The sequence below is a fragment of the Psammomys obesus genome, unplaced genomic scaffold (genome assembly GCF_907164565.1).
Source record: "Psammomys obesus unplaced genomic scaffold, mPsaObe1.curated_primary_1811, whole genome shotgun sequence".
Lineage (NCBI taxonomy): Eukaryota > Metazoa > Chordata > Mammalia > Rodentia > Muridae > Psammomys > Psammomys obesus.
In genome coordinates this window covers 15988518-16004707 of record NW_026585580.1, presented here as the reverse complement: position 1 = coordinate 16004707, position 16190 = coordinate 15988518, and the positions used below count along the sequence as shown (strand labels likewise).

The window sequence follows — 16190 nt, the reverse complement described above, 5'->3', positions numbered from 1 at the left end:
AGCCACGCTGACCCCTTCCCACTGGTTTTTAAAGCCCGGGTCTCTTGGTGCGCTTCTCATGAAATGCCGTTCACCTGTCCCTTTCAAGAACGCCTAATTATGTAGCGTGGCCGTCTCTGGTCCAAAATAGTTGAGTCTACAAGCATTTCACTGTTGAAAGGCTCTCCTTCCCTTTTTAATTTGAGTATCTTCCGACTCTAATTTAAAAATCCAAAGTCTGTAATACCCCTAAGCCTGAAACTCAGATTTGAAAGTATTTCGGATTTGGATTATTAGTTTAAGGAAGTACTTGATCCGTTATTAGAGACTGGGTTAGTGTGGTTAAAGGAACAGTCAATATTATATTTGTTTATTTATTTACTTGATGCATTCTGAAGTCTAAGTTGTTTCTGTTTTCTGTAAACTGTGCTCATTTAACTTGAGCCCTTCCTTTGACCATGGGGGGGGGGGGGGCACTGTTTCATACTTGCCTTTGTGCTGATTTTCTAACAATATTTTCAATGACCAAAAACAATGTATTTTTAAATGCAGTCGTGTGTTTCTCTCCTGTCTGTCAGCCCCCGATGACAGCTCATTATTGCTGCTGCGAGCAGAGCTGTATTTAACCATGAAGAACTACAAGCAAGCCCTTCGGGATGCCGATGCCATTTGTCAGAGGGACCCCATCCTGACCAAGGTGACAAGGCCCCCTGGCTTTGGTGATGATCTGTCTGATTAAGGTTATGGCGTGAGTGCTCGTGTGTGTGTGTGTGTGTGTGTGTGTGTGTGTGTGTGTGTGTGTGCGCGCGCGCGCGTGCGCGCGCGCGCTGTGGGCACACAACCTTAAACCTGTAGGCTTAAGGTTAGGCTGTCTTCCTCAGTTGATCCTCCACCTCATATTTTTGACCCAGGGTCTCTCACTGAGCCTGGCACCCATCCATTAGGTAGACTGGCTGGTCAGTGAACCCCTGGGGTCCTCCTGTCTCTGCCTCCTAGGATGTCACCCTCCCAGCTGCTATCACATGGGTGACCAGGGTTAGAACTCAGGTCCTCAAGCTGTGTGGTGAATGCTTTGCAGCACTGAGACATCTCCCCAGCCCTGGGTCATGGTGTTTACATTCGTAAGTTAGTGCAACTGTGATCAGGACCTGCAAATAGCAGGTAGCGTGTGTTTTCTCTGTTTTATAGTTGTCTAAGCCTAGCAATTACCTCATGCTAAATCTAATTAAAAGGCCACATCCATTTATTCGTGGATTCAGATAGCTCTTAAACAGTGATGTGCTTTACTCTTGGTACCTACTATATTTAGCTCAGTAGTTTGCAATCAGCACAGTCTCAAAATGCTTATTCAAGTTGCCTGGGAGCAGAGGTGTGTGGGATTTTGGATACTTTCATATTTTGAGTATGGTTATATTATATGTCATAAGGAAGAAACAACTATAAGCCCATGCTTTCTGCTTTATATACAACTTACAAAAGTAATTTAAAATTTCATACAGCATAATACAGTATTTTTTCCAAATTTCTGGATATAAGAAAGCTTTATGGCACGGGACTTTCTACTTGTGACATCAGGCTCGTGCCGGAAATGCTTTGCATTTTGGTACAGTTCTAGTTTCAGAGTTCTGGGTTAGAAATGTTCGTCCTGTATAAATACGGTCAAAAGTTACATAAAATTAAATCCAAAGAATTGAAGAAAAATATGATACCTTTTGAATAACAGCAAATTCAGCTGACCTTAAAATGACAGTCATAAGTGACTAGACTAAAGTTGGCAAAGAAGTGAATAGCACTTCGTACACAGAAGGTGAAACAGAGGATAGTTACAGGACAGTTACAGAGAGAGTGAAAAGCCCGTTCCATTATCAGAACAGAAGGGAAAAAGAAATTGTATGGGATTGTGAAATGGTATAACTTAAGTTCAGTTGGAACCACTGGAGGGAAAGAGAGAAAACAGAGGGAGAAAAAAGCTGAAAAGATAGTGGCTTTCAAATTTAGTGGGAAATAATTTCAGATTCTCAAGATGAACAAGAAACCATGCAAAATAAACTCAAATCACAATCAGGCTGCTGTTTAAGCCAGAGTTGTGAAGACAGCCTGGAATGCAGTAAGAAAACACGGTGTTCTGGGAAGCAGCAAGGGGATGTTGACATCTCTTGAGAAATGAGAGAGGCCGGCTGCTTGGGAACAACGTATTCAGAGTGGGGAGAGAAACAGCAGCATGTCCGCACAGCAAGAGAAATAGCAGCATGTCCGCACAGCAAGACCCACACTGTGGAATCTGCTAGAAATTCCCGTTAGATGTGAAGGCACAGGGAGATTTCGATGGCTGTAAAAACATACTATGAAAGCACAAAATATACAAAAATTAAATGGTCGTATTAGTGTCAAAGAGTAAGGTAGAGACCTAAGGAGTATCTGAGAGACAGAGGCAACCTAACTGGCCCTTGTGGACAGTGCATTTAACTATAGCATCTGCATCTTTTTAAATTCCTGTTGGATTCAGAGTGCATAAAACAGTATCTAGATTCGAAATGCTAAAATCCTCAAACAAAGGTTCTTTCAACACAGTTAAAGCTAGACGTTGACAAGAGCAACACAAACCCAAGAAACCCTTTTGTATCTACACCTTATTCCTTAAACAACCTTTTGGACAGAGAAGAAATCTAAAAGGACCTATCAAACATTTAAAATTACTAATAAAATACATTATACATTTAGTTTTTAGATGTAGTTAAAGCCATTCTTGAGGAAAATTTATATTATTATCATCTTCTATTAAAGGACAAAGGTCCCAAATCAGTAATAATTTAAAATTAATGATGAGATACATTATACATTTAATTTCTTACATGTAGTTAAAGCCATTCTTAGAGAGACATTTATATTATTATCCTCTCCTGTTAAAGGACAAAAGTCTCAAAATCTAGTCTCTTATCTTATGAAGCTAGAGGAAGAAGAGCAAACTAGAACCAAGATGAGGGTCTGGAGGGCTGAAGGCTCAGCAGCCAAGAACACTTACTGCTCCTCCAGAAGGGTTGAGTATGGCCACAGTGGGTGGCTCCCAGCTGCCCCCATCTCTAGCTCCATGGCATCCAACATCCTGCTCCCTCCTCTGCAGAAGCCTTCACATACGTGGCATACACACCCAAACACATAAACAAATACAAATCTTACATAAGACCAAAGTGAACAAAAGGAAATAAATATAAGATCGACACTCAACAAATGGGACCAGAAAGCACACACCATAAGAACAAGAATTTGCTGAGTAGGTAGGTCTTCACCAAACTTCGAAACTCCTGATCTTCAAAAGATACTGATGCAGAGATGAAAAGGTAAACACAAATTAGGAACATTTAAGACTGTATGGTAAGGGGGAGCTGTGCTCAGCACATGTGAAGGGATCTTCCCAACCTGCAGTAATTCACACAACCAGTTACCTGATTAAGGAATTCCAGCAAGCACTTGACTAAAAAGGATCTGAGAATGTCAAATAAACACCAGAAAGATGCGCCATCTCTTTATTCCCAACCCCGTCTGGCCTCTGTGGGCACCCACAGCTGTGGCACACACACGTACCCATGCTAGCATGTGTGATTATAACTGTTTTACTTGTCATAATTCATATTTTGAATGCAGATGGTGTGTGCCTGGCTTTGATCTTCTGTTCCAGATTGCTTTAGGTATTCAAAAGTTTTGCTAAGTTATATGCATTTCATAAATATAAGCAATAAATTCAGGTTGATAGATTTCATTTTTTTTCTCAGCGTGTCCCTTAGAACTTCTCTGGGCACAAATAATCAGTTGCAGTGATTCCTGAATTCCAGATGTAGCTGTATTCATTAAATGATGACGCTTGTTGAGTGGGAAGATACAGTGTACACACACAGACACACACACCTACTCAAATTGTCCTCACACCTTTTCCAGAGCGGTTGTGTATAATCTTGCTGTGTTTGACAGTGCATTCTCTGTCTTTGGGTGAATCCAGGGTCACCATATAGAAGCTCAGATCCTCTCCAGATTGGGAAAAAGTACAGAAGTGTTAGGAGAATCCATCTACTGCCTTGCTTTAAATCCCGGGTGTAACTCCGTGAAGAAAGAAACCCAGAAGGTATGGGCTCTCACAGACTTCCTCCCTCGGGGATTACGTGCAGCTTTGTGCCATGCTGGGCATCCTTGCCTGTAAACGCAACCCATGTAATTTCAAATGGCCATGACAGCACCGTTAGCGATATGCTACTCACACATGCCACATTCCGTAACTTCTAATTAAGCACGCAGCAGAACGTCTGGCGAGATGGTGCACACACACCCCTATTGTGAGGGGAGATTGGTGCATGAGGCCTGGTTGCGGCACAAGGAGACAGCATTGGTGCTAGAGCTTGTGGGGGGCCCAGTAAGGGGCACCGTGACGTGCAGCATGTACAGCTGGGCTCTGCAGACTGGAATGCAGGAAACTTCCCCTCGAGTGCTGCAGAAATAGACCATTGCATCATGCCTAATTCAGGAACTCACGCCTCGACAGTGCCTCGTCCTCACGTCGTGTTTCCAGAAACTGGGAGTTTTTGGTCCATGTTGTCAGTGTTTCCCGTGTTAACACAGTTTAACTTCGGCAGCTATCAGTATGTCAATGTTATAGTTTCTGCTCATCAGTACATTTTATTTTGTGGCGCAGTAGAACACAAGTCAGTTCTTCCTTCTTACAGCTGTGTGAAACCACTTTAGATATTTAAGAACAAGCAGATGCTGAGACTCATGGCCAAACTTTGGGCAGAGCCCAGGGAGTCTTATGGAAGAAGAGGGGGATGGGGAAAGAGGGACATGAAGGGGACAGGAGCTCCACAAGGAGACCAACCAACAAAGCTAAAGGATCTGAGCCCAGGGGTCCTGCAGAGACTGATGCAGCAACTGAGGACCATGCATGGAGGGGACCTAGGCCCCCTGCTCAGATGTGGCCGATTGGCAGCTCAGTCTCCATGTGGATCTCAGAGTGAGGGGAGCAGGGGCTGCCTCTATCATGAACTCAGTTGACTGCTCTCTGACCACTTGCCCCTGGCTGTGCAGCCTTGCCAGGCCACAGAGGAAGAGGATCCAGGCAGTCCTGATGAGACTTAACTTTAAAAGCTCTGCACAGATGGCAATAATGGAGAACTCCCCATTTCAGTGGACTAGGGGAAGGGGATGAGGGGGGAGAGGGAGGGAGAGTAGGACTCGGGGGAGTTGAGGGAGGGGGCTTCAATCTGGATATATAATGAATAAAATGTGAAAAAAAAGAAAATTAAAAAAAAAAAAGAACAGCTTTCTTTCAGGGAAACATCATTTTCTCACAGAAAAGGGTGTGTAGGTTTTCCCTCTAGACACTTTCTCCATCTGGCGGCCACGTGTGGAAGTCTACCTCCCTGTGTCCACCCCAGGAAATGCCTTGCTGTTTGCCCGCAAGCTCACACTGCCCGCCCCTGCTGGAAATGTAGTCAGCTAAAATAAACACGCATGCTTTGTCTAAAACAGAGGAGTTTCCTGGGAAGTCAATGTTTTCTCTTGGGCCGTTGGCTGCAATCTGCTGATCCTGAGCTGGCGTTTGCCACCTCTGCGGCGGTTTGTCTGGGTGGTGACGCTGAGTCTCAGCTTAGCTCCTTCATCATGCTGGCCACGCGGCCCCTGCTCTGAAAGCCTGTCTCCTCTCAGGCCACTGTTGTCTGAGAGTCGGAGCAAGCTCAAGTGGAGCACGGGCGCTGAGGTCTCGGGGTTTTGTGAATTCTTGTCCATCCTGGGACCACTGAAGATGTGTTTCTCCCCTCCAGCATTCTGTAGCTGACGGACATGTTTTACCACAGAAGTGACACTAGGCTGCAGGTATGCCTGAAGTGTGCTGCTGTCCCCACGCTGAGCCACGCAGAGCCACGCTGACATCCCAGCTGAGGCTGCCACTGTCGCTGTTTCAGTTACTGACTGCCACACTTTCATTAAAAAAAAATTGTCTGTGTTTTTAAGGTCTCTTAATTCCTCGTCCGCCCTTAGATCCAGCTGAGTCTGCATGGTTCGGCAGTGGGAATGCCTGGCTGGTACCACTTCCCCTATCACGGCGGATAAATCCGGAATCCCGGCTCCTGGCCCGTAAACAGAGCAGCCCTCCAGCAAACCCTCAGTCCTGTAAGTGACCACACCTCGGGTCTAACCTGAGGTCCTGCAGCCTGTGCACCCCCCCACCTGCAACTCTTTTGGGTTTTATGCAGCCTGTAGGAACCAGACAGAACACGTTGGTGAGGCAGGTGGGGAGGCTTAGAACCCACAGTTCTTAACACATTGTCTCTGGTTTTTAAAGTGTCTGAACTTTAAACGATGAGCAGTTGGAATGTGGCTATTGTTTTTCAGTTTTGGGGGGACCTGGTTGGCGTCTGTTGACTCCAAAACTTTAACACTTACCACAGATGTTTTCCTCCAGAGCGTTTTACCATGTGCTCTGTCTTTCTGAAAATTTTATAGGTGCCGTGTGAGCTGTTCTTTCCAGCTTCCGACAGTGGCACCAGACCTCTGCATCGTCCACCCAGAGCTGGCCAAAGCCCACTTCGAAGGCCAGAGGAGTCGCCATGAGCCTCTGGAAGGATCGGGTGGTCACGCTAATGCAGGCGGCCCCAAGGTATGGACGGCACATGTCTGGCTTTACTGTGTCAGCAGTTCCTTGGGCATCATGGCGTCATATGGGCTAAATGTCAACCATAGTTAACACTTATGAGTGAAGTCAGTGGGACTAATGGAACAGTGCAGATGGAAACTCTGGAGGGCCTCCACATGTCCCCACACACTGTGCAAAATCTCCACAACCTCTGGAGACCCGATATTGTTTTGTCTTAGAGAAACAAAAGCAGAGACTGGTCCAAATATATGATATATAATTTATACGTTGATGTGTATGCTACAGATATAAAGGCCGCAGTTCTCAGAAAGAAGTTACCCTGTGTTTTACTGTGCAAAGCAGGAAGCACTTCTGATTGCCTGATAGAGTCAGTCATGCTGAAGAGCATGGCCCCTTCGGGGGTAAAGCCTGAGTGTGGTCTTCCGTTGCTCCACTTAGTTTTTTGTGACAGGATCTCTCACTGGTCCTGGAGCAGCTGTGGCAGGTGGCCTGGCTGTCTCCCTCACACTGAAGTTGCAGCTCTGCCACACCCAGGTTTTACAGAAACAGGTGCTGAGGATCCAAACCCCAGGCCTCTCGCTGGCACAGCCAGCACTTTACCCCAGGAGCCATCGCCACCGCCCCCATCCCGGCTTTCTACGAAGGCTGCTGCATGGTTGAGCTGGGTTGGGTTTGGCTCCTCGTATCCCGTGGTTCTTGGTTCTCAGGACTCCCCTTTCCTACTTAAACAGACTCTGTCTGAGAAGTCGGACGTGCCGAGGAACGCCAGTTCTTCAGTTTTATATTTTATCCTGGGCCTCCACTGGGAGGAGAATGCAAGGGCCTTGGAGAGTGTCATCCCAGCAGCACCGAGCATGGTAAAGAGGCAGCTTCCAAGTGAAGATGAGTGTGATGTGGACACCCCTGAAAAAGATCCCAAGAAAGGTCAGCAAGCCCTTCCTTGCTGTGGTATTCTGACGTTGAAGGGTAAAGTATTAGCCAGTACTCAACTCACTTTAAAAAGCCCATTACACAAGTAAAATCCATGAAGAAATGATTATACCAGCTGGTTTTCTAGAGTTAATATTGCAGGGACTTTATAGTGAAAAAAAAAAAAAAAGAGAGCACTTAGATGAAATTTTAGTTTTTTTCAGTTGTACCAACTTGATAAATTCTTGCTTTATCCTCACTGGATAAGACTCCTCCCCCGCCCCCGAATCCTTTGTCAGTGGTGATATTGGCACATGTTAGTCTAAAGTGATAAATTCAATGTTTGGTGTCTCTCAGAAGTTTAGGTGTTAGTTATAACATTTGAAAACCTTTTCAGATGCAGAGTCCTCCGCCCAGAGGAGCATGAGCTCTCCCAAGGAGCCAGAGTTCATGATTGACAAGGCTGACTTTGAGTGTGCTCTGTGCATGAGGTAGGCTGGCCTGGATTACATGCTGCTCTTTTAACAAGCAAGCCTTTCTGAACTCTGTAACTACATGCATGGCACCACTGGTGAACACACACACACACACACACACACACACATACACACATAAAACCATATATATCTGTATTAAATGTGTGTGTCTTAATTTGAATTACTATAGCTGTGATAAAACACTGGGACCAAAAGCAAGTTGTGAAGAAAATGGTTTTATTCAGCCTACACGTCTGCATTCATAGTCAGTCACTGAAGGAAGTCAGGGCAGGAAGCTGGAGGCAGGAGCTGATGCAGAGGCCATGGAGGGGGCTGCTCACTGGCTTGCTCCCCATGACTTGCTCAGCCTGCTTTCTTATAGAACCCAGGACTGCCAGCCCAGGGATGGCTCCACCCACTTGGGCTGGGGCTAACACAATAACCACTGCTTGAGAAAATGCCCTACCGGCTTGATCCGAATGGATGATTTTCTCAGCTGGGGTTCCCGCCTCTCAAATGCCGATAGAGGTGTCAAATTAGCATAAAAGTAGCCAGCATAATATATAAATAATAATAATTGATTTGTTTTCTAAAAATTCAGTGAAGATCCAAAAGAGGAGCGACCATAAGTGGCTTTCAGGGTTGAGTGGAAACTGCATAAGGCATCCTTTTCAAACAGGGAGCTCATTCGAAAGTCCGTTCTGGATCTACCTCTCTGAGAACTCACGATCTTCTCTCCAGGTTGCTCTGTGAACGTCACTACCCCTTGCGGACATGCGGACATCCGTTGTGCCTGGAGCGCTGCCCTGCCCAGGCTCCTCACTGTCCGCTCTGCAAAGACAAGCTTTCAGAAGGGAGTGCTGTGGCCAGCGAGGAGGCTCTCCTCGTGCTTTCCAGGTTTTCCTTCTACCCTCCATCTGCTTGTTACAATCAGATTTACTTCTTCAAAGACGGGTCATTCCCACCTGTTTCGTAAGTCGAAACACACACGGAAGCATTAGGTGCAGAACGAACTAAGTACCGAAGTAATTTTCAGGTGTGGTCGCTGGGTCAGACCGAAAGCCGCCAGCAGAATACATATTTGGAGATTTTATATATTCGTGCCAAGCGCTTCGATACGTGATGGCGAATTTAGTGTGCGCCTGAGTCTTGTCTTGTCTCTTTTACGCCCTGTGCAGTCATCAATTACTGGCATCTTTGGTCGGAAACCAAATCCAGGGACATTCAGGGTATACAGGAAAGCTCTTTGTTGATATTTGTCCAAATATAACTCCTGAGTCCCCGTGCATGGAGTGTACAGACAAGTCAGGCGGAGTGACGGCACGGCAGAGCTGCGTGTTCCCTCTCCCTCTCCACGAGGCAAATTCTTCAGCCTCTGGTAGGGAGCAAGCGCTTCTCCCTCATCCTCATGTTCAGACTGGCGATCCTTGTTTTAGTTATCTTCCAGAAACAGGCAACATGCAATCTCTAGGGTAACGTGCTTCTCTCCTTCCCGCTCTCTCCCTCTAGCACTAAGCACACACGCTGAGACTCACCCCCGAGCCTAAATTAACTTTTAAAAAATCTGACATGGCAAGAGGGTGTCAAAGTTAAGCAAAGTTTAAAGCGATTGTAAGTGTTTGACTGACTGCCAAAGCATCTTCAGATAAGCCACACGTCAGAGCCTTTCTAAAACGTGCGCGCATACTTGCGGTATCAAGTGACATGGTGCACTCGTACTATTAAATTGCGTACACATTGCATCCTTCTAAAATTTTCAGGGGTCACAGGATGGTTATCAGGGTCGGGCTACGCACACGCGCGATGAGCATGGACCCATTCTGAGCATGCGCACTGGTTCACCCGGGACGATCTCTGTAGTCCTCCCCTCGCTGTTACAGTCCCTTCCCGACAGGCACATCTACCCTGCTCACCATGCGCCCTGTTCCTGGGGCCCAGGGGCCTGGACATGGCTCCGCCATGCTTGTCAAATGCAAAGCAAGCCCGGTGGCCATTTGTAACGCAAGCCTTGTCTGCACTTTTTCCGCTGTCCTGGGAGGGGCTGTGTGAAGAAACAAAATCTGGCACAGGATGAATGTGGATAAAAAGATCATTAAATACCCATCACTGTGTGCTAAAGAGAGAGAGAGAAGAGAGGGCAAGGAAACATCCTGGAGGTTCCCTAAATATAAGCCCCTTGAGGGCAAAGACTTTGAGCCTCCAGTGTTCATCGTGTGGCCAGCGAGAGCTGGTCACCCAGACAACAAACGCCAGCCAAGCCTTCCTCTCCGGCCCGGCACAAATCCGTTCACCATCATCTAACTTTTTTTGTTATAGTTGTTGCCAACCAGAAATCTTAATGTAACTGTTCTGGCTGAAGAACTGATATTTCGGTATTTATTGGATGAGCTGAGTGACGGGAAGAGGATTTATGATGAGGAAAGGTCAGAACTGTCAAAGTAAGTGCTTATGTCACGTGAAGTTGGTCCTTGGCGCAGAATAATGAGGAAATTCTTTGTTGACATGGGCCGAGCATTGTCTTAGATTTTGGGTTTCTCATAAAAGGACTTTTCTAGTCTTTAAATAGGAAAAAAATGTTAGTTGCAAAATATCTGTGGACATATAAGGAATCATGCTGCAGCTAATATGAAGGTGTGGCTTAGTAATGTTTATTTTATCCTTGGCCATCCTTCCATGCTGTTACAAGTTCTGTGGGGTTTGTAGCTGCTGGGGTTGTCTATCCAGGCGAGACCTGCATGGCTTGGTCTGCCTGTAATTCCGGCTGTGATCCTGACTGACGAGGCACACGTGAGGGCCAGCGATAAAGCCAAGGCAAGCCCGGCCGCAGCTGGCAGGCCTGTGCACCCCTGCTCTGCCAGGCCGGCCTGAGCAGGGCTGAGGGAGAGCTAAGTGATAGGCTGGCCAGTGAGGCGGTCCAGAAGCCAGGCCCGGCACACGGCAGCGTGGCTGAGTGTGGCTGTTGTGCTGCTCCGCCATGTCTGGAGTGCGCTTCGGCAACAGGAAAACAGGTGGTAAGGTGCCAGCCTCTCACTTCCTGGGAGAGCATCCAGAGAAAATAATACCTAACAAGAAATTCTCTTGTTTATACGTACTTATTTGTACTTCTGTGTGTGGGCCTGTCTGCACGCACCGCACACCACAGTGTGCGTGAGGAGGTCAGAGCACAGCTTACAGGAGGCTGTTCTTCCACCAGGTGGGTTCTGCGGCTCAGGCCGAGGTCATCAGGGTTGGCTCTGCTCCTTCTTGCTCACTACACCACCTTGCTGGTTCCTTTGCATGCACATTTATATTGCTGACATTTTTAAAATGTCGGGATATCCAAAATACATCTTATGTATATGACTAAATAACTTATGATATATCAGATATGCAATTTGTACCCATGGAAAATTACTTATAACATTGGATATATCCTTACCACAAAGTCTTAAGAGGAAAGCCAGGATGCAACCAGTAGATCTCACACATGATAGAAAGCACAAAAATTTCTATATTGAACATGTCATTTTGTGAAATTAGTGAATTAGTGAATGATTAAACCCATTCAGCTGTCAGAGGTCACGGGTGTGTGGAGGCCTACGTCTGCCTGAACTGCTGAAATGTCCTTCTCTCCTCTCTGGCCAGGTGGGAGGTCCAGAGTATGAAGAACTCGCTTCCCTCCATGATTCCGTTTACCAGCAGTCTGTCTCCTGGTTTGCTTCTCTCCAGGATCACGTGAAAAAGCAAATCCTAAGCCATTTCGGGTCCATGCCAGACAGGGAGCCTGAGCTGCAGGTGGGCGTTCCTTCTTTCTCTCATAATGCTGCTGTTTCCTGCAGTGAGGTGATATGGCTCCCCGTTCCGATGGGACACTCAGCAGCCCAGCCCTGAGCTCCATCGTGAGTGTGAACCGCTCATGTGCAAGCTGCTCAGAGAGAGTCCTCATGATCACAGCACACACGATCCACTGTGCCTTCTGGAGCAGAATAAATAAATAAATAGATGTTTTCTAGCCACTCGTGAAGATCAAAACAAAAACAGTTCCGTTGGCAAGAGCACGGTTCTACATTTAACACTGCCTTGCTCATACCAAGCAGGGTACTGACTACGGGCGGAGAAAAGCCTGCAGTCATCATTAATTTGGAAGCCTTAGAACTGCAGAAGTCGTGTATTTTAGAGGAAGGACAGACTTTCGGCAAAGTGGAACGTGCTTTGTCTTTCCTCCGCCATTTCCATCCCTGGCTCTTGTGTGCATCTCCCTCCTACCCACTGCTGCCGTGCAGCTTCTCAGACTCAGGAGAGTGAGCTAATCCCCTCAAACATGCGCTGCAGCTCCACACGGCATCACGTAAACAAACTCGAGGGCTGAGACACCTTTTCCAACAGTAAAGCTTTGAGCGCACAACGGCCAAAACCTAATTCTAAATTAAGTGTGTGGTGTGTGGTGAATGTGTTTGGCATCCTTGGCTGTGCTGTGGGGTAGGACTTCATGGCAGCCTGGGCTCTGAGCACACAGTGTTTGCTCTTCCCTGCCCGTGCTGGCACGCCACACAGTGCTCGAGGTGCACGATTGTGTCTGTTATGTCTGGCAGTGTTTCTCCTTACTTTGACAACGGTTCGTGGTTTCATTTGCATAAACAAGGACGCAATGCTTTCCCCACTGACACTCTCGGTCTCTAACAAACCAGTGTATGTTTGGGTTAGAGTTACTAGAAATGTTTAATTTTAAAAATTGTTTAAGTTGCTGTTCTGGTTTCTTTTCTGTTGCTTTATGAAATACTCTGACCAAAAGAAACTTTGGAGGGAAGGGCGTATTTGGCTTACACTTTCAGGTAACAACCCACCGCTGAGGGAAACCAAGGCAGGAACTCCTCCAGCAGGGGCTGAAGAGCCTTGGAGGGACACTCCCGCTGACTTGCTCAGCTGCTTTTTTTTATATAATCCAGGCTGTCTAGGGACGGCGCCACCCACAGTGGGCTGGGCCCGACTGCATCAACTAACACTCAAGACAGTTCTTCCTAGACATGACCAGTCTGATTTAGATAATCTCTCCCTCAGATGACTCAGGGCTGTGTCCTGGTGACAGCTGAAGCTAACCAGGACAGTTGCTGGTCAGGGTTTCATTTTTCAAATATCTATAAGTAAATTCTGCCTTTGGATTAAAGCAGGAGGATTGCCAGCCCTCTCTGAAATGACCCCACCCATGTTGTGTTTATATGAAAGTGGCATCCTGAGCATCGGTCGCTATGGAAGTTCAGGACAGCATTTGGTTCTGGAAAACCTTTCCCATGCTGCCTGTCCTGCACAGTTACACATGAAGCCCGGTTTATTTTTGGTAAAAATCAGCAACCAAATCTCTCTAATTAGGGTTGAATTTACTCTAATCTTGAGTAAATGGCACCATCATATGTATATAAGAGAATTGTTTAAGAATAAGTGTATTTATGCTTTATTAGTAGCAAATGTTCCCTCCATATTAGTGGGTGTAGAGTACCTCTGTGCCCAGAGTTCTAAAAAAAAAAAAAAAAATCCTTCTTTAAAAATGTCTTGAGTGGAAGAAGTTTAGGAAGCCCGAATTTTGGGTGGAAAATCGCTTGTAAGTCCCTCCCCTTCTTACTTACCCCTTTTCCCACCCTACTGTACCTCAGACTGAAAATGGAAAGCAGACAGTAATCAACTCAAATTAATCTCTGATTGGTGGGTGGACCTGCTTCCTATCGCTGCTGTGACACTATCGTGTCACTGCCTTGGTGGCTCTGGCAAAGCCGTTCACTCTCTAGGTTGTGCTGGTGGGAAGCCATCAGGTGTTTCCCTTGGCCTAGCAATGGCAGCACACGTCGCCCTCTGGTGGTTGGAGGAGACACTGGGCTGCCGGCATTGTTGGCTCCAGTTCCAGCCCTTTCTTCGGAGTCACAGCCCTGTCGTGTGGCTGCCTTGGTCCCCTAGGACGAGCTCCCGGTTGTAATAACTGGGTCACATCCTCAGAGGCCCCCGTTACCACATACAGTGACACAGTCACAGGACTAAGGAATTAGATGCTGAGGTCCTTGGAGACCATTATTCTGCCAATAACAAGGATTTTAGTTACGGGAGGATGTTTTCTGTGAGGGGCTTCTCACTAAGCGTGCCGTCTCTTTTTTCTGCCCAGAGGGATAGGGGAAGGGGTGAGTTTGTGCTCCGTGGTGTGTCTCCAGCATCCGGGTTATGGGTTGCCTCTGCAGGCCAGGCCAGGATCTTCTCGGCAGTGACGTGAGATACCCCTTGGAGCTTTCGCTGATGGGTTACCTCTAACCCTCCAGGGAAATTATCCAGCTCTAAAGCCACTGAAGTCCATTCTCCATAGCCCCTGGTTGGCACCTCTTTAAAGGGAACAGGGGAAAATTCAAGACTTGTAAGCAGACAGGCCTGGCTGTCTTCATTCCAGCATCAGGAGAACAGAAATGGGGGGAGAGGCAGCTTTTGCCTAGAGCTCGGTCCGAGATGCTTGTTGGAGTGTGTGCGGTGAGGGCTAGCATGTGTGTAGGCCCGAGGCACCTGAACAGAGCGTGCACGCATTATCTGTGGACAGTTACACATAGAGGGCTGTGTGCATTCGTGCGCTACACACACTTTGCCACACCGGGTTCAAGATCCACTTTCTCATGCCATCCAGACTTGCATTTGGCCTTTATACCTTTATGCTTTAGCAAACCCACTTAGAACTTGAAAAGCAATAGCGTACAACGCCGGCACCTGGCAGTAAAATTTATGACCTTTCTTTCTGATGGAGGCTTGGGAGAGCAGAGGCCGCTAATTCGCAGAGTGTCCCTGTGGAGTGAGATTCTCTTGGCAAGTTCCTCCCTTTGTGTCCTTTGGTTAAACAGAAGACTGAATCAGGGCACGGTCTGTGTTGTAGGAATTAAGTTTGCTTCCCCCTCATGTCTTCCAGAGCAACTCCAGTGGCCCTGCCTGGTCCTGATGGGTTCGGCGGGTTGCCGTTGGAACAAAAGGCTCAGCTGGCCAATCTCAGCATGGCCTCCTTGAAAGAGCGTCTGCTTGCCATTCGGCGGTGTTAGTCATCATCACTCCTAAGATGAACAGGCCAAGAGCTGGCTAACAGCGCAGACAGAGAGAACTGATTTTCCTCTCCGTTAAGGCTGCTGGAAGTCCCTGTGCCCTTGAGTCCCGGGCACTACCAAGTACCCATCCTCTTCACCTCACTTTGTAAAGTCGTGTCAGTCAGGTGATAGTGGCACATTTGCCAAATGCTGACTTTCTCAGATATTAGAAGTCTGCCTGCTGGGCCCTGACGCTGCACAAGACTGACCTGAAGTTCAAGTGCCAGGTGAAGCTGGGAAACCTGTGAGTCTCTTCGAAGCAGATGCTTCAAGAGCATAGCTCACTACCATCAAGGGGCGCACACACGGTAGGTTGGCGTGTGACTGAGGTGTCAAAGGCACTTGCATTCCTAGCCAGCATCTTGACATGATGGACAGAGAATGTGTGTGCCAGTGGCTAGACAGGAAGTGGGAACCATGTTTAAACGTGCAAACAGACCTGCCAGGATACAAGCAAGCCAAAAATGGACTTGTGTGTTGCTGTGAACTTGTTTGCAAAATTAAGGGGTTGAATCACTGTCCAGTCCTTACCCAGGAGACAGTAATTCCTGGGCAGGAGCTGCGCTTGTGTTTCGTGTCCTGCTGTGGTTCCAGGTGTTATAAACTGCATGTTGTGATTAAATGAATGTAAAAACACAAGGAGATGCATCTTGCATATAGAAAAGTCTGAGAATTGCCGGTGTTTTGAGACTCTGTATTCACAAGCACGCCAGAAAAGTATCAACAATCAGTTAAGACTGCGTGGTCACTGGGATCAAACATACAGCCAAACTTGTATTTTAAAAAAGTTCTATCTTTATCCAGCTAGGGGTTTTCTATCAGATAGTGACCGGTGTCACCCCCAACCGGCAATGCATGCTGGGGATATCAGTTGGAATAACCCAGATGTTCCTGCTGTCCTGAGCAGCTGGTGCAGACACAGCCGGCAGCTTAGTCTGCAGGTGAGCCTCCTGCCTGACAAGACCCTGCTGAGCAAATCTGTGACACACTTTGCTTTGTTCACTCACGCTGTGTGGGGCTCTAGTTTAAATGTATATTTTATGATGCAAGATGTTGATGGTTGATGAGCCCAGCCAGCACTTTATTAGAAAGGCATCATGATCACAGTGA

At 47.0% G+C, this 16190-nt stretch overlaps 1 protein-coding gene across 1 annotated transcript; it reads left to right on the top strand.

Annotated features, from left to right (window-relative positions):
• Positions 1 to 592: 592 nt before the first annotated feature.
• Positions 593 to 15709, top strand: Lonrf2 (LON peptidase N-terminal domain and ring finger 2). Its single transcript, XM_055608039.1, is given in 13 exon segments — positions 593 to 676; positions 3974 to 4096; positions 6469 to 6502; positions 6505 to 6540; positions 6543 to 6622; positions 7351 to 7543; positions 7926 to 8019; positions 8746 to 8866; positions 10321 to 10442; positions 10877 to 11015; positions 11629 to 11778; positions 14912 to 14946; positions 14948 to 15709. Coding segments are annotated over 13 exon segments (1287 nt in total). The 5' UTR covers positions 593 to 607; the 3' UTR covers positions 15039 to 15709.
• The last annotated feature ends 481 nt before the right edge of the window (positions 15710 to 16190 follow it).